This window comes from Danio aesculapii, chromosome 12 (genome assembly GCF_903798145.1).
Source record: "Danio aesculapii chromosome 12, fDanAes4.1, whole genome shotgun sequence".
Classification (NCBI taxonomy): Eukaryota; Metazoa; Chordata; class Actinopteri; order Cypriniformes; family Danionidae; genus Danio; species Danio aesculapii.
Window position 1 is genome coordinate 37,035,544 of NC_079446.1, and position 18,584 is coordinate 37,054,127.

At 36.2% G+C, this 18,584-nt stretch overlaps 1 protein-coding gene across 4 annotated transcripts in view; it reads right to left on the minus strand.

Annotated features, from left to right (window-relative positions):
* Positions 1–2,321: 2,321 nt before the first annotated feature.
* sec24c (SEC24 homolog C, COPII coat complex component) overlaps positions 2,322–18,584 on the minus strand; it is a 35,266-nt gene continuing 19,003 nt past the window's right edge. For all 4 annotated transcript variants that reach the window (XM_056468968.1, XM_056468967.1, XM_056468966.1 and 1 more), the window contains 17 exons: positions 16,930–17,041; positions 16,723–16,850; positions 16,486–16,624; positions 16,279–16,394; positions 16,057–16,181; positions 15,775–15,966; positions 14,340–14,433; positions 14,015–14,131; positions 13,635–13,805; positions 13,427–13,523; positions 10,044–10,189; positions 9,783–9,921; positions 8,633–8,751; positions 6,939–7,118; positions 6,662–6,853; positions 6,355–6,444; positions 2,322–4,296 (listed from right to left, as the gene is read on the minus strand). In XM_056468968.1, coding sequence (XP_056324943.1) covers positions 4,156–4,296; positions 6,355–6,444; positions 6,662–6,853; positions 6,939–7,118; positions 8,633–8,751; positions 9,783–9,921; positions 10,044–10,189; positions 13,427–13,523; positions 13,635–13,805; positions 14,015–14,131; positions 14,340–14,433; positions 15,775–15,966; positions 16,057–16,181; positions 16,279–16,394; positions 16,486–16,624; positions 16,723–16,850; positions 16,930–17,041 — 2,298 coding nt within the window. In that variant the 3' untranslated portion in view covers positions 2,322–4,155. The remainder of the gene's footprint in view (positions 4,297–6,354; positions 6,445–6,661; positions 6,854–6,938; positions 7,119–8,632; positions 8,752–9,782; positions 9,922–10,043; positions 10,190–13,426; positions 13,524–13,634; positions 13,806–14,014; positions 14,132–14,339; positions 14,434–15,774; positions 15,967–16,056; positions 16,182–16,278; positions 16,395–16,485; positions 16,625–16,722; positions 16,851–16,929; positions 17,042–18,584) is intronic.

An 18,584-nucleotide genomic window follows, 5' to 3' on the forward strand; every position in this document is an offset into this window, starting at 1 on the left:
TAATGGATTAGTTTAAAACTTCATTTATTCCATTGATGGCTGATTTTCAGTAATACATTATTAATTCTAATAATGTTTATTATTCATTAAATATAATCGAAAATAGTTTTCTTAAAAAATAATTCCACAAAAGTTAAAATTAACATTTATTTGAAATATAATCTTAAAACATTTTTAACAAAAGGTCTATATAGACATTGGCAAAAAATTTAATGCAGTACTGCTTTATCATTTTACTTCAAAATAAACTTACAGAGCCCAGACTATTGCACAGTAGAGCAGGTGGTGTTTAACAGTGTAATATTCATTATGCAAAAAAAAAAAAAAAAAAACCGCACTTGCTCTATTGACCTTATTATTCAATCAATGCTGAAGTGCGCTCGTTTATGCGCTCGTTTTAGAATTTCCAATTCAGCTGCCTATAGGAGAAATGACTAAGAATGATAAACGGTAGAAACTCTACAAACAAGTGTGTTCATGACTATACAGACAAAGCAGAATAATATAATAAGAAAATATTAGTTTGCAACATTAAGCAGCATAAGGAGCTGTTTTTAAATATCTGAAAATGAATTTAAGTGAATAAGACCTTAAGTCTCCAGCCAAAACGACTGAAATGACTGCGCCCGCTCATAATGAAAAATAAGGTCAATAGACTCTCTTAAAGTGAACAACCACACCTTTAATGCAAGCGTCACATCACATCACTTCCCCTGAAGTCCGGCTCATTCGCTTACATAACGCAGCTTAAGGTTAATTTTAGAAAAGTCTGACGCTCTAGACATGGCCTGTGCTTTGAGCTGAGATTAAGATCAGAGATCAGTGCACAAAAGTCATTTCTTACAAAAACAAATATATCAAAATTAGGCCAGGGGTCCGTTCTTCATGCCCTGCTTAAATGATCCAAGATGATTTGGCAGATCCTGAATCTTTTAATCTTGATAACTGATCTCTGGCTTATTTGGTTCTTCAAACAAGTTCGTGAATTAGATTAAAATGTCTGCATGAACTGCTCTAACATTGCTGCGTGTTGTGAAGGACTGATCTTATCAGCAATGCAACGATTGGCTGACGGCACAGCAGCGTAATGACATCATGTAATTAATATTCAATTATCCATGTCAGCAAAATCATATACCATCCTGTTTGTTAAATAAGATACGCAATAACTTTCCACATTTGTTGTGGGCTGCAGGCTTTACACTTTCATGTGTCAAGAGTATTTAGCCATTCATTTAGTTTTACTTTTAGACGGGATTTTAGTAGGCCTACTCAAGTTACTAAATAAAGAGCTGTTTATATTAATTTTGTATAAAAAAAAAACATTTAAATATTGGTAAAGGTGTCTGCAAGTTGTTGTGTAATCAGGATATTTAAATAAACGAAAAAAAAAACAACTCCCCTTTCAAAGACCACCAATCACTTCACTGAGCAACAGTCATGGCATAACATCCATATCTCGGCAGGGTCCGTCATGTTTTGTGTCCCCTAGAAACATTTCCGTTGTGTTACGTGGATATTTGCAAGTGTTGTGACCAATTTACTGCACGCTTCTTCACTTGTTTGTGTTGACCAATTTGCAAAACATGTGCTGTCAAATCGATGAAGATCGTTTCTTTTTTTGCTGGTGTCTTTTATAATTGCTTGTGCTTTCTTAAATTGCAGCGTGTTAAGCTTTCTCTGCTACAGTAAAAAAAATCCAAATGTTCTCTTTAAACCTCTTGGAAAGAGAAAACCCCTGTGACAGAGTTTATCTACTTTTCTTTTGGAGTGTAGATTGCATAAGTTTTATTTATTATTTTTTTAAAACTTCTATTTTATATAAATTTAAAATTATCATATAATTCATTTATATATTATATCATTTTTTTACTATTTTACTATTTTCCCCAGTGTATACAGTTTAAAGGTTATTATTGTAGAAAAAATATCAACATTCGTACATACTTTCAGTATATTCAGTTTTGCTTGAAATGGCCCGATCTAAAATCCCATTTATATGAAATAAGCCTGCTCCTGAGCAAGTTTGAGCTACCAGACCAACATCTCTCGGATGAGTTTTGAAGAACGAAATGATCTTAGATCATGCCAATTCATCAATAACCAAATCCAGCTAATCGAGTAATCCACATTCGAACAACTGACCTCAGGACGGTAAATTAAGTACTAAAAACTATTTTTGAATGTTGTTTGAGTGCAAAGAGCACAAGCCAGTTTATATAAGACTTGATGCTGCTCTGAACTTATTTTTATCAATGTGAATTGGTCCAGCAACTTCTAACATTACGCTATTTCTTGAAAGGGACTTTGGAGTCGAACAATGAATAGATATAGGCATTTATTTGCAGTCAGTAGGCATAGATGAAACAAGAAGACAACTCTGAAAGACATTAAGGAGTCTATGGCCCTTAAAAACACATATGGGTTAGAGACAAACACTAAAAAAAGAAAACCTCAAAGGCCGATCCCTCAGTTCTAAAGAGAACCTCACCAGAACGCACCTCTAAACACACACACCCACAATCTCTCTATATAAAAGAGCTCCGCAATCTCGGATAGAGATATAATTCAGAAAAGACCAAGTAAAAGATTTAATTCTTCAACTCTCCCAAACATCATGTGCAGTTCACTTAAAGATTCAACAAAGCACGCTAGCTTGACATCCTTTTTAAAATGTGATTTTTAATTCTGTACATGTAATAAATGTGATGACAAGGTAATTAGTGTTGATTGCTTTTAAGGTCACAATCCCGCATGTGCTTGACGTCACTCGTTTGAAAAAAAAAAAATGGTTAGAAAGGGTCAGTTTCTAAATGAGTCCCGCACTTCACTTATTCAGCACAGGCTTCCATTGCACAAAGATGAATAATACTCCAGAGCAGAATAAAAAAATGCACCTGCTCCAGAACCACAAACCTTCAGATTCAGATCATAATATGAAATCATAACTGATACATAACCAAGCACATACAGGTTACTAACAGACCGTACAGTAAAGAACCAAACAAAAACTTAAAAAGGGAAACTCAATGAATGCCAGCGCGATTCTGTAATATATGCCCAATTACTAAAGGATCTTGACAGAACTCCCTGTAGAAATCCATATTCCTCATCAGGGCCCAAAAATGACACCAACGTACCAGTTTTAAGCATATTAGTTTCTTATGCAGAATGAGGGAGACGGAGGAGAAATAAGAGAGATAATATTCCTCCCAGGCTCTTGGACAGCTTTCCCTCTGTTTGTTTAAAGATAAGTCGATGCATAGAATTTTTATATTGAATGTGTTCTCAGAGTAAAAGACATTTCCAATGATTAACAGCACACTTCAAGCTCCCACAGAGTCCGCTAGGTTTTTCGCACACATTAAAAAGGTGAAGATGACAACAGCTGGACTTGATCAACAGAATAACAGACGCAAAAGGAGAGAGCATCAATAAGGCCAAGGTTGAGAGAGAGAGAGAGAGAGAGAGAGAGAGAGAGAGAGAGAGAGAGAGAGAGAGAGAGAGAGAGAAATCAAACAGGAAACTAAAGTTAAGCAGAAAGAAATACAAATAACTGGACATGAATATATTTTGTTCTAAAACATCTTTCCATTCACACGGGAATAAAGATAAGGGACTTCATTTCACTGTATTCAGAGCAGTTCTAGATGTATCTTCAATGCTAGATTAGATAATGGTCATCTAAAGACCATTAATCAGTGCTAGTGTTTCTCACAGAACACCCAGTACAATCAACATCGACGTTCACAGTCAAACACACTCTAAAACCCGCTAGCTGTTCATTTCATAAAGCGGTTTAAGCCCTAATTGTGGTTTCACATCCTGATCCCAGATCAGCTGTAGACCAGTAATAACAGCACATCTCAATCTCTTTCACACACACACAGTCTCACCAGCCTGCCATCAAACGAGAGGAGGAGAAGGTCTGGTCAAAACTCCCACCACTAAAAACCAAAAGAACAGCGTGATCTGACGGAGCAACATTATTTCCGTTACGAGGTGGCGTCATCCTCAAGAGTCACGGCGGATGAGATTATATTTGAGGAAGAGAAGATGATGGGCAAAGGGGGTTTTGTTTATTATGTTAAATAAAAAGTTAAAGCGCTTCTGAGTACAGAGCCGAGGAGGAGGAGGAGAGAGGGGACCTGACACTCAGCTCAGGAGCTGACGAATCTCCTTGTGCATGTGACACAGGAAGTCCACATAAGAGGCTCCGCCATTGTTGCTCTTATCCTCCACCAGGAAGTGCTTGAAGATCAGCTCCAGCTTGTCTTCCTGCTTCACCACCATGAGCTGAAAGACAACAAGAAGGTCAATTTAATCATTCTTGGGTTTGTAAATTAGTGGAATGGAGGTGAATGAGTTGAGTTGTGAGCTAAATGTCAAAAAGTTACATTCTGAATTTAAATAAGAAATAATTAACAGCAGACATGTAATAAAATCAAAGTTATTCATTTACTTTTTTCAGAATTCAGGCATCATTGACAGTAGTGCATTTTCACTAAAATACGCATAATGTTTTTGTACAAATGTGCCTGGCATCCACACTATTTCAGCATCTTTCAATCCACCAAAATAGAGCATTTGAAAATGCTAATGACTACGGGTGTGACGAGACGCTTACTCCACGAGATAAACGAGATTGGGTTCACGAGAACGAGACAAGATTTTTACAGTATTTATAAGTTTTCAATGATGAAATACATGAATGGAAATTATTTTATTCAACTGAAAATTAAATCAAATTGCAAAACTATTAAATTATAATTAATGTTATTTTACTTCTATTTTAATTAATGTAGTAATTGACATGCAATGGACTTCTATTTTAATTAATGCAGTATAAGACATGCAATCACTGCAAAATATTTGCTGATATACGAGTGGAAAATAGATTTAAATCACAAAATTTTTAATTTAGGTGCTTTTTTAATTCAGCTAGTAATGAAAGTCATTTTATATTTATTTTTAATGAATTGTGTCATAAAGGACATTCAAACACTGCTAAATATTTAGCTATAAACTCTACTGACTGGCTTCTTCCCTGTACAATTTCACATGAGAATTGAACTCCTTTCCACAAACTGAACTTTTTTTAAAAACTGTGTGTAATCATGTCATTTTGGGTTTTTTAATTTTTCCAACAGTTTTATTTTCATTCAGCAACAGTGTACTTTATAACCTCATTTATATCACCCTGGCTACATTGCTTCACTTTCTTACCAATAAAATCAAAACATGATATAAGGAACTGTCTATTTTCATTTTGATATTAGCTACTTAACAGACACCAAAAATGTTGAGGCGTCATGTAGCTGCATATTTAAATGACCGTCATCTTCACTGTATGCATATTTATAACAAAACAGAGCCTATGACATTATTGCCTCCTTTAATTTTCTTTGAAAATATGAAACATACCCTGTCTTTTACGGAATATCAGTTTTAATAAATCAATAATGGCCATTATAAAAGCATAACATACAATAAGTTTATACATTATAGGAAATAAATGCAAGCAATCAGTCAAATGTGCAGAATCAGTGTATGCGGTTACATTAATTAATATATTAACCTATCTATGCACTATATTAACCTATCTAAGCCAAAACATGTTACCTGAGAACAAGTAATAAATTCAAAAGACCAAAGTAGTGGAATATGTCGTCAGATATAGACAACAAGATTAATTAAACATCACTTAACAAATGTAGTGAGATTAGATCCAGCGGTAGATTCATAATAAACTGTCCGGCGTGAGCTGCTCTCATATGGGTAGACGTGCTCAAAGCACCTGCTGATTGCCTGGAGCTCAGAGGTGCACATACGCTGCGGTGGATGCCAGAGTGTGTCTGTGTGTGTCTGTGTGTGCGCGCGTGCGTGCATGAGTGCGTGCGTGTGGTCACATGATGTGCGTTTTCAGCGTTATAGTGTGGATGGGGAGCTTTTCAAAAACGCTAGATGAAACACCAGTGTGGACATGAATTGTTTTCATTCTAAAACGCCTTCTTAAAACTTATATGTATTAGTGTAAATGGGGCCTAAATTTCTTCTCGATTGCTATTTTTCATCTAAATGACAACTGAAAACTTTTATTTTGATCATTTATTTACGTGATCCTTCCACTTAAATCACAGATTGAACATTAATCTGGACTGAGAACAACTTCCTGTTTTCTATATCCTGATGATGTACATAAATACTGGGTTATCGTTCTTGACTTTACATTGCTAAAGTTTGCATCATTTTGCTACCAATAAAATCATTGCACTAAAGAGTAAAAAAGGAACCCAAGCAAACAACATTTTCATTTCTGCAAAAGCGTAATATCAAGCCCTGTGACGTATTTACCTTCATGTATCGTGAGCGCTGTGCCCTGATGGACTCGATAATCTCCTTCAGTCTCTTTGAAAAAGGATTATCCAAAGCCGGCAGAGAGGTCTAAACCAGCAAAACACACACACACACAAAAATTGCCAATGTGCGCATAATATTTAAAAAATATACAGCATGCAAAACTAGTTCAAGAGTCCTGGGTTAAATGAATCAAGTCTAATCTGGGCTCACAAGCGATACTCTGTTTGGTTTTACATTAATACACAATTCATGCTTAATAATATGTGATTTACATAAACATATCATTCATAAGGGGTCGTACCATACTGGGGTCTATCTGACTGAAGGCAGGTGTGCCAAATATGTTCTGAAGCAGTTCCTGTTGGGCATTGACCCCGACCCAAACGAAAATGTTCAGTCCGTTCTCTAACAGATAGACTCCTCCTCTGGACAGTCTCTCCTCTGAGTCTCTGACAGCCACAGGCAGACACGTGCTCTCCGCATCCAACTTTTGCTGCAGGGAAACAGTGGAAATACCGTAACCACAACAGCTCCATTACAATATCAACTGTGGTGATTTTATTGTGTTTGTCTCTCACCAGCGGAAGCAGCCGAGGGTAGAAGAACACATGGCTCTCTGCCACATCCATAGCACTGACCAGCTGTCTCAAGTAGGCACGGTCATCCAGGGAGACGTCCGCCCCGGGCTGCAGAACGTCACTCTTCAACACGCAGTTCAGATACACTGGCAGCAGCTTCATACATTCTGGCAAAATCAACTGCACACAGACAAGAAAATGATACAAGATTGCATTTTTAGAGATTATGTCCTAAGAGAAATATATATATATATATATATATATATATATATATATATATATATATATATATATATATATATATATATATATATATATATATATATATAAAATTCAAGTGCTATTCTAATGATTCATAACAACTAGTTTTATCATGCTTCTATAATTCACATCTAACCGGTAGCCATTTACATCCATAGTATTTTTTTTCTACTAAGCCTGTCTCTAAGCCTCCCATTTCCAACATTCTTTAAACTATGGAAATACAGTATTGAACATGTCACCATTTTTCTCAGAAAATTGAATTTTTCACCATATGTTGGAAACAACCAAAGAAACCCATATATGCAATGAAAACAATGTTAATTATTTTACTAATTAAGTTATGTGTAATAAAAACAAATGACACAGGGAAAAAGTATTGAGCACATGAAGAAAGGGAGGTGTAGAAAGGCAGTGAAAGCCCAGACAGCATAAATCTCTCAGTAGTTCTTCAGCAACCCTCTGCACTTCATCTTTGTAAATTAATAATAGCTGCTTGAGTCCAACATCTACATTATCAGGATGATGAAGATGAAATCAGGGTGGACATTTCAGCAAGACAATGATCCAAAACACAGCCAAGCAAACTATCAAATGTTTCGAGAGAAAGCAAATCAAATGTAGAATGGCCCAGCCAATCACCTGACTCGAATTCAATAGAAAAAACAAAATAAAGATCAGATTTGATAGACGAGACCTACAGAACCATCAAGATTTTTACACTTTGCTCAGGTGTGAGTTTTTCCACAGACTTCAACAATGCATGTGACTTCATTCTCCATATGAGAGGCGTCTTTAAGCTGCCGTCCCCAAAAAAGCCTTTTATATAAAGTATTAAATATGTTTCAGTAGTTCAGTGCTTTCTCCTTGTGTGATTCCATTGTTATAACACATAACTCATTTTTCTGATTTTTTAGTTTTGTTTTATTTTTGTTTGTATTGTTTGGGTTTACCAAAATCTGGTTCAATTCCACGTCAACAGCTCCTTTAGAATATCCTCCCCCCCACCCCCAAAAAACATGACGTGTTGAATACTTTCCCCTCACACTGTGTACTTAGTTCATCCGAAAATGTATTTATTTTTTCAATTTTTTTTACCCTCAAGTAGTTCCAAACCTGTTTTTTTCCCCTACTTTTGAACACAAAGAAAAACTATTCTATGAAAAAAATGGCAAATACTTTTTTGGGGGTGAACCAAGTATAGTTTTAAAATGAGTGCATTCAATTATATTTTAATGCTACATGGCTCATTTCTCATTTACTCCAGCAATTATAAAAAATAAAAATAAAAAATGAATAGACTCATCAGATTCAATGTAAAATGATGTAACAATTTGAAAATAGCTCTTGTAAAAATGTATCCCTCAAAAGTTGTTTCAAAACAAATGATGGTTTTTGTGTGTGGGTTATGACAGTAGGATTCCAATATTTACCTGCCCTGCTGAAGATGGACTGGCACAGTTCTTTCGGTAACAGGCCAAGATCTGTGCACACTGATTCACCAGGCTATCACGTACATTCTTTGTAGGACTGCTGAGTACACTTCGATATGCTGGAAACACATCAACTTAGTCAAATCACATTGATCAAAAAAACATTTCAAATGTCCTATACTGTGACAAACAAGTCAAATTTGTAATAATGCCATAAAGAATCTCAAACGGTATGTGTTGATTATTATGACATCAATTAAATATTAGGGCTGGACGATTTGGCCCAAAATCAAAATCTCAATTAACTGAACAGTTTAACTATTTCGATTAATGAATGATTACTTTACTTATTTATTATTTCTATGCCCTCACAGTTCAATGACAGGTTTTGTACAGTAAATATGCTCACATATTACAAGTGAGAGATTTTTGAATGAAGCGTGCATGGCTTGATTTTAAAACAATTGAAGGAAACACAATATCTACTATCTCTGATTATTTATTGAACATCAACGTTTGAACAGCTGAAATTTAAACACACGTTGCCTAAAATAAAAAAAGTGAAAATAAATAATGTTTTTCATATTAAAAGTAGAAAATAAGCAGTATCTTTTCTAAATAAAATAACTCTTGTATATTTTGTAAATAATATTTTAAACAGTGCATTCTAGCATCTTCTGGAAACAAATATTTTAATGTAAATAATAATTTTAATGTAATGGAAAATATGCCGTCTCAAGGCATCTCTGACGCAGCTTCCAGTCATGGTCGCTCCAGTCAAATCAGCGTTCATTAGACTGCGCAAACGCTGTACTGGACCATCTACGTGCGCTTGACGCAGAAGTATAAACAGAGCGGGGTCATGTGACTCCACATGCAATAAGTAATCTAAAAATAAATAAATAAATCGACCTGCGAAAAACTAGAGTGATTATAGATTCTTAATGTCGATTTCGGTTACTTTTCGATTAATCACCCAGGCTCATCAAATATATATATATTTTTAATTACAACCTTTTTAAAAATCGCGCAACTAGAAAGAGATGGGAGAAAAAAAAAAGACAACTAAATTAAAAAATGTTATTGGAGTAACCGATCATGCCCATAGAGAAAAGGTGTTGATCCAATTGGTGTGTGTGGTTTCACTCACCATATTTGACAAAGAAGTTGATGATGGTGTCAGTCTCACAGTTCCTGTACAGGTCTGCCAGCTGAGAGCAGCAGTTGACTGCCATGTTATGGACCCGTAGCCGTCGCTGGCCACTGCAGCTGGTGTACAGAACAGCACACTGAAACGAGAGATACACAGTACAGGGAAAAAAGGTGAGCACAGCTTAGATCATTAAATGTTGAGGGGACTGAATTCAGTGTAGCTGACGCTTCACATGTGTGTGTAAGAGTAGACACAGACCTGCATGAGAGCTCCAGTCTCCTCGCTGAGCTTGTCGTCATGTCTGAACTCTACAGTGACGGTTTTGTCACAGTCTAGTCCTGCCAGCTCTACATCTGTGGTGTTGCTCATGTAAAAGGAGCCGAAGAAGTCTGTTGCCCGGATCCCTGCCATAGCACCACAGAGAAGTTAAACTCACACTAAACCATTATAAAACAATGACTGTACCTCTTTGAAAGTGGTCTACAACTAAGAAATTATTACTAATTTATAAAAAATATATATAAATCACACATGCACATATATTATACACGTGTGTGTGTGTGTGTGTGTGTGTGTGTGTGTGTGTGTGTGTGTGTGTGTGTGTGTGTGTGTGAAATACATTGAATGTACGTCATTCGTTGTGTATATATATATATATATATATATATATATATATATATATATATATATATATATATATATATATATATATATATACATACATACATACATACATACATACATACATACATACACACACACACAACGAATGACGTACATTCAATGTATTTTCGTTAACTAACATGAACAAATACTGTGATCAATGTATTGTTCATTGAGGGTTCATGTTTGTAATTCCATTAACTACAATTATATAACATAACCTTATTGTAAAGTGTTACCAGAATTACTTCTTAAAAGGTCATTCAAGACAAAGAAAGACCATGAAGCAATAGCTGTTGAAAATTCTGCTTCATCACCAAGAAAGGACATTTTGAATGGTGTAAATGGGATCAAAAAAGTAAAGCATTTGCAACTCGAAAGCTGCATCTTTCGAAGGACACATTCAAAGGCCGACTGAGTCACACTGACATGATGAAGGCTGCCCCAATTTGAAGTCTCCTTCAAACATAGCCTCCAGATGCATCCTTTGATTCCCAGGCAATGAAAGACACAACAGATGGATCCTTCTCAGCCCAGACTATTACAAGATTCATTGCATGCTGGTGACAATGGAACATGAGCCATTATGGTTTAATTGTGTTCTGTTTTAGCTTGATTGAAAATCAAAAGGTAACAAATAAAATATATTTCATGAACTGACAAATTGTGCTAAGATTTGACAGATATTTTATATTTTATATGTACATAAATGGCACCGGTGAACATATTTAAACAGGATGTGAACTTTTGTATTATTGTTTTGTTTTGAGGTCGGCTATTTTACCCCTTTTTCAAGATTTAAGATAAGCCTTTTGTGTCTCCAGAATGTGTCAAAGTTTCAGCTCAAAATACCAATAAGATCATTTATTATACCTTTGTGTTTATTGGAAATTTGAGCTGTTTTGACTTTGCAGCTGTTCTTGTTGCCTGTGCCATTAATGCAAATGAGCGGTTTCTCCCCGCCCACTTTTCCCATGTGCCTGTCAGAGCCAAAGAGATCGCTCACTATTGCTCTGATTGGTGTAGCTTGTCCTGCTGTGTCTCCCACATAAGCAGCACAGTGACAGACAAGAATAAAGCTGATCTCCCTTACTACATTAAGAACTTTCCCAACAGTTATTTGATGTATTTGTTGTGGAGTTAATTAAAGCCCTTTTTACAACAACGATTAATTGATAATACACGTTACTATTCACTGCTGTATGGATATCTGTTTTGTTAAATGTACAAAATAACCCTGATTTAAGTCCATGAACCAGGATTGAGAATTCTTATAGTTGTAGGCTACTGACATGCAGCTGTGGTTAAGCATTACTTAGTGATTTTATTGTCTTTATTACTAACATGCACTGTTTTAGAAATGTTAAAACTTGTAAAACTCATTCTTGAGGTGCTGTGGATCATAGAGAGCTGAACAGATCGTTTAATCCCGGTTACTTTGTGCTCGTCTTGTGAATATGATTATACACGTTACTATGGAGACATGTTACTATGCTGCTGTCAAATTTAGTGGGCAGGGAACTGCACTCCTACGCAACGCTGTCGTGGGCCTCAAAATGGGAGAGATTTGGATCCTATTTTTACCAAAAAGAAAAAAAAAAAAGACTTGTGTTTATATTATATTCATCTTCAGAAGAAATAAGAAAATTAAGAAAATTAAGAGTATTTCCTTAAAACAAGCAAAATGATCTGCCATTAGGGGAAGAAAAAAATAATGTTTTGACTTTTGAAATGTAGATATATGGACTAGAAACCAGGCAAAAACTAAAGTAAGAAAAACTTTTTTCATATAGACCTTTTTCTTAGAACGCAAAATTACGCATTATATTTTGCGTGTACATGCAGGGAGAATGCTAAGAACTTCCAGTCAGCAGTTGATGTGTGTAAACAGTCACATTCTGACAGCTTTGAAATTATAGTTTTACTCCATTTTACTTGCTTTTAATGTCTTTGAACTAATACTGTTGTTGATCAGCACCACCTCCTGGACTGATTATTTAAAAAAGAATTGCGATCGAATAGGATGGATCACAACTGCTGCGAGTCATTTTCCCTTACCTCCAGACTGCATCTTTGTGCGGTTGTAATGAAGCCTCACCATCGCTTAAGTCAACAGTTTCTGTCTTTTTTCAAATATATAACCAACCTAAACAAATGTAATTCACCAAAATGTTTGACACACACGTCTTGTCCCACTGACAGATTGATTGAAAGACTGGCACAAAGTAAAAATAAAGAGGCGTTTTGAAATGACAGAAAAAACACATACCGTGGTAAATACTACACACAAACAAAATGAAACCTAAACTGCTCTCTATTAGAATCAACATGCAGAACAGCCAGCAGAGTATCAGTAACCCACGTTTATTGGTCACTTTTGTAAATTGCATGACTTACATACCGAAGTTTCATGAAAGTAATCTGGTTTGCTCTATAATGCAGTGGTGTGTGTGTGTGTGTGCGTGTGTGTGTGAAATTGAAGAGCCACTGAGCTAACAGCTGACAGGTCGGGAACACACACACGCACACTGTATTTCTGATGGCAGACACGTGAACTAGGAGAGCGTTTTTCTTTCGCGCTTGAACCACATCTGACAGATCAACGGCTTTAATACACCTTTCAAAGTTGTGCGTCACAAAAATATTCTCTTGAAATACTCATACTGTCACAGGACTTAAAAACACACGCAAATGATAACCTTCACTCTACTATGGTTAAACTTAGCAGTGATTCTACAAACCACATGTGTTCTGAAGCTCCTGGTCAATAATTCAGTCTCAACACTGCATATATTGCGATGTGACTATTGTTTATACGCACATTGCGATACCTATAATGAAATGATTTATTGTATAGCTCTAATATGCACAAATATAACATTGTAAAGCATCCTGTAAATATACTAATTAAAAAAAAAAATTTGTGAGGAGTGTACTCATATACGCTGAGCCCTTTCCATGTAGCCCTATGTATTCACCTGTGCTGGTGCGGACCCTCATCACCGCATCAAAACCCATCTGCTTTTGCACATCTCGCCTCAAATCATTAAGGAAACGCTCCTGGTCAGACGAAGCCTAAAAAAGAAGAGAAAAAAAGTGTTTATTAAAAGTGTCAATTTATTAGATTTTTTGTTGTTTATCTGCTCTTGTATGGTTATGGTGACTGAGACGCAGTTCTTCTTTTACCTGGAAGTAGGTGTACTTATAGATGGAGCCGCCTGTTGAAGTGGGCACTACCCCTAACGTTGCTACATCAACATATTGGTTGGGAAAAAGGAAAAGGTCCACACAGCAACCCTGTGCCACACAATCCTTGGCTAAGGTGTTGTAAAAACTAACTTGCGGCTGGAACAATGACTGCAAAAGAAACAGAGGTCAACTTCAGGAGGTGTGGTTCTTTAAACCTACCCAATAACCAGCACATTAAAAAGCTTCCTGTGGTGATGTTTCTGTAATTCTCCATGTCTGATAATGTATTTTCAGTGCATCACTATTGGTTCCAGATTGAGTCTTTCAGATACAAACACAATAAGCGTGAATGCTTTTTAGAGAAAAGGTCTGAGTACCTTTTCTTTATCAGTGCCCACTAGTTTCTTGTCCTCCCTATTCTTCAGCTTGCCTGGAGCCTCAGCAATGGGAAGAGATGAGTGGAAAATAAAGAGTTTACCAGCACAGTCTGCGGCCTAGATGACAAAGCAGAAACCTAATTATTACTGAATGATTCTACTCACAGTGGACATGAAAAACATTTGAGCCATAATAAATAAAACGCTTCTGCATTAAAAGTATAACTGCATCATTTTGACTAACAATAAGCCAATTAACATTCACATGACAATGTACTTTCGCTGTGAACAGTGAATCTTGTAGTGATGCAATAAGATCAAATACCTTAAGTGCTTCCAGCCCAGCCTGAATGACAGGTCCAAACACAGTCTCAGTTTCCCGTGTGTCTGCAAACATTTCAGGAATCTGATCCAACAAGCTAGGAAGAAAAAAATGTTTTCATAAATAATGCTGATGGTCCAAAAAAACCTATTTGTGCATTTATATACACCCACCGGCCACTTTATTAGGTACACCTGTCCAACTGCTCGTTAACGGAAATTTCTAATTAACCAATCACATGGCAGCAATTCAATGCAGACAAGGTCAAGACAAACTTCTGCAGTTCAAACAGAGCATCAGAAAAAGGAAGAAAGGTGATTTAAGTCACTTTGAACGTGGCATGGTTGTTGTTGCTAGTCTGACTGGTCTGGAGTATTTTAGAAACTGCTGATCAACTGGGATTTTCACGCTCAATCATCTCTAGGGTTTACAGAGAATGGTCTGAAAAAGAGAAATACCCAGTGAGTGGCAGTTCTGTGGGCACAAATGCCTTGATGATGCCAGAGGAAAATGGCCAGACTGGTTCAAGCTGATAGAAAGACAACAGTAACTTAAATGACCACTCGTTACAACCGAGTTTTGAAGAAGAGCATCTCTGAAGACAAAACACGTCAAACCTTGAGGAGGATGGGCTATAGCCACGGGTGCCACTCTTGTCAGCTAAGAACAGGAAATTATGGCTACAATTCGCACAGACTCACCAAAATTGGACAATAAAAGATTGGAAAAACGTTGCCTGGTCTTATGAGTCTTGATTTCTGCTGCGACATTCGGATGGTAGGGTCAGAATTTGGCATCAAAATCATGAAAGCATTGGTCCATCCTGCCTTGTCTCAACGGTTCAGGCTGCTGCTGCTGCTGTAATGGTGTGGAAATATTTTCTTTGCACACTTTGGGTCCATTAGTACCAATTGAGCATCGTGTCAACGCCACAGCCTACCTGAGTATTGTTGCTGACCATGTCCATCCCTTTATGTCCACACTGTACCCATCTTCTGATAGCTAGTTACAGCAGAATAACGCACCATGTCATAAAGCGCGAATCATCTCAGACAGGTTTCTTGAACATGACAATGAGTTCACTGTACTCAAATGGCCTCCACAGTCACCAGATCTCAATCCAATAGAGCACCTTTGAGATGTGGTGGAACGGGAGAGATCATGAACATGCAGCCGACAAATCTGCAGCAACTGCGTGATGCTTTCATGCCAATATGGACCAAAATCTCTGAGAAATATTTCCAGAACCTTGTTGAATCTATGCCACGAAGGATTAAGACAGTTCTGAAGACAAAACGGGGTCCAACCTAATAAAGTGACCGTGAGTGCATATATAAAATAGTCATCTTAAATAGCAATCATGTCACAATACCAATGTTTTATTGCATTTTTTTAATCAAATAAAAATTTTGAAAAAATAAACTATTCCATACCCTACCTCTCAATAACCACTCTGGACTCTGAGACATTGACCAGAAATCCATCCAGTAAGGGCACAAACATGTCAGCCACATCAGACACAACAAGCATCTGCGGCTGAGCGAGGGAGGCCTTCACGTTATAGAAATGAAGTACTTTATTGTAAGTGACAAAGCCAACTCGAACATTTGATTCCACATCAGGATTCTCTCTGCAGGAATAATAAATACAACATTGCTGTACATGCCAAAAACATAGGTTTTCTGTGTTTTTCCTAACAGTTTCTCATTTACACTCTCACCTGGGCAAGTAATCCATTAACGTCTTCAGCTCCTGGCAAACAATTCCCACCATGCCATTTTTTACAGCATTGTAGGACACGTCGATCAGGAAAATAAAGGCTGGTGGCTGAGGAAACTTGTTGTTCTGCCAATAAATAATATTCAAATAAGCAATCCCATACATATCAGCACCTTATCATTTCCTCTGGATTGTAGTGGCCTGACAGAAATGCACACTGTACCTTACAGTAGTCCACAGTAGCCATAAACTCATAACTTCCCATCGAGAGCTCCGGTCGTTCATAGCAGTCCACTCTCTTCCCTGTGTGATCCAGATGCTGGAAGTAATGGGAAGGCACTGAGAGAGAGAAAGCAGACCAGAAACCATAACATTAGATGAATTTTGGATGAATTCAACATGATAATCCTGTTATGGCAGCAAAACCAACCCTCGGTGACACAGCTGCAGAAGCCACACTGGAAACGACGGCCACCTTCGATAAACTGCATGAATGGGCACATGTAGGCCTTACAGCGATTACAGCGGATGGGACCACTTTCTCCATGATCCACAAGATATGGCGGTGACTGCCGGTCAAAAATAATGAAATGGGCTTTTCATTAATACTTCTGAAATGATTTTAAAGGCAAATGACAATATTGAGCCTTCAAATACATCCTTTTACCTCATCTGGAGGCAGAGTGGCCAGTGGTTTAATGACAGCAGCCAGAGGAACCTGGGACTGTTTGGCCATGTCAGAATTGCAGGGCATGTTGTAGGCTGTACAACGAATGTAGCGTGGACTTGCATTTCCTTTAAAGAGATTCAGGTCAATAAAAAAATAGCATAATATAATGGAATAAATAAAGCTTAAAATTAACTCTATTTTTACCTTGATCTTTCACTTGAAATCTGGTGGTGACAAGAGGTGGTGCTTGACCTCTGACCCCTGTAGTGAAAGCTTGACTTCCCTTGTTTGTTTTATCATCCTCTATAACCTGAATCTGAGAGAACAAACAGCAGCCTATGAAAGAACGGCACACCTTCATTGACAAACAAACACAACACACCCTGACCTTTCACCCAATAAACCTCTTTACGCGTATATAGAAATAATCCAGACAGGATCTGTTAGTTCATCGCCACATCTGATCACCTAAACCAGATTAAAGGAATATTCAGGATTGACGGCACCTGACATATGGCATCTCCATCAATTTGGCCATAATACCAAACATTTTCTAATAAAATAAATGTCATTTTCACATTTATTCCACATCATAATATACAGTTGAAGTCATAATTATTACAGGGTTTCTGCAAATTCACCAAGTTAAATTTAAGACTGAAGACATTTTAAGACCATTTTGAATGAAATTTTAGACTCCTAAAGGGCTACAAGCTAAGGATTTTTTCAAATGGTCCAGATGGAATGGCCTATAAATTTTTTTTTATATAAATACATTTAATAATACAATAATAATTTAATAATAAAAATGTTAAACTTAAATATTGTGTAAAAACAAGCTAGCTCTACTTGTATCTACTTGTTTTTTTCCAACATAATCTTTCTTTAAACTTAAAAAATGTTATAAAACTATAATAAACAATCTATGCACAACAATCGGTCCAGGTCGATGTCCTCAGCAGTAAATATGATAAATAGAGTTAACATAATTTTTATGTTTTATCGAGATGGATTGTTGGTGATTGAATGGGTTTTGACCAGATTGGGTAGCAATACATGAACAAAGGAAAATTAAGACCTATTTAAAAAAAGACCTACAACCCAACATTTCAGTAAATTTAAGGCCTAAAATTTTGATTTTGAGATTTAAGACTAAGACTTTAAGACTCCATGGGCACCCTGTATTAGTCCTCCTGAATTATTAGCTCCACTATATTTTCCTCCAATTTCTGCATAACAAATTGTTTTCAACACATTTCTAAACATAAGTTATAATATCTCATTTCTAATAACTGATTTCTTTTATCTTTGCAATGATGACAGTACGTAATAGTTTGAGTTATTTTTCAAGATATTAGTTTTCAGTTTAAAGTGACATTTAAAGGCTTAACTAGGTTAATTAGGTTAACCAGGCAAGTTATGGTAATTAGGCAAATAATTGGGTAACGATGGTTTGTTCTGTAGAAAATCTAAATTTGTATAATAATATAATATTTTGAAAATTAATAATAATACTCACTTCAAAATGGTTTAAACATTTTTTTAAATGCTTTCATTCTAGCCTGAATAAAACAAATAAGACTTTCTCTAGATAAATAATATTATGGTAAATACCGTGAAAAAATTTCTGGCTCTTTTAAACATCATTTGGGAAATCTATAAAAAAAAATAAATAAATAAAAGAAAAAAAAGAAGAAAAAAAAAATCTTGGAAGGGCTAATAGTTTGACTTAAACTGTATATCAGTAATACCCCAATAATATCTCAATACACATAGTCGATTTAAATTTTGTTGGTTCAATTTAGTGATACCGAATGACTAAATTCTAACTTAGAATATTCCTTTAAATTCATGTTCAC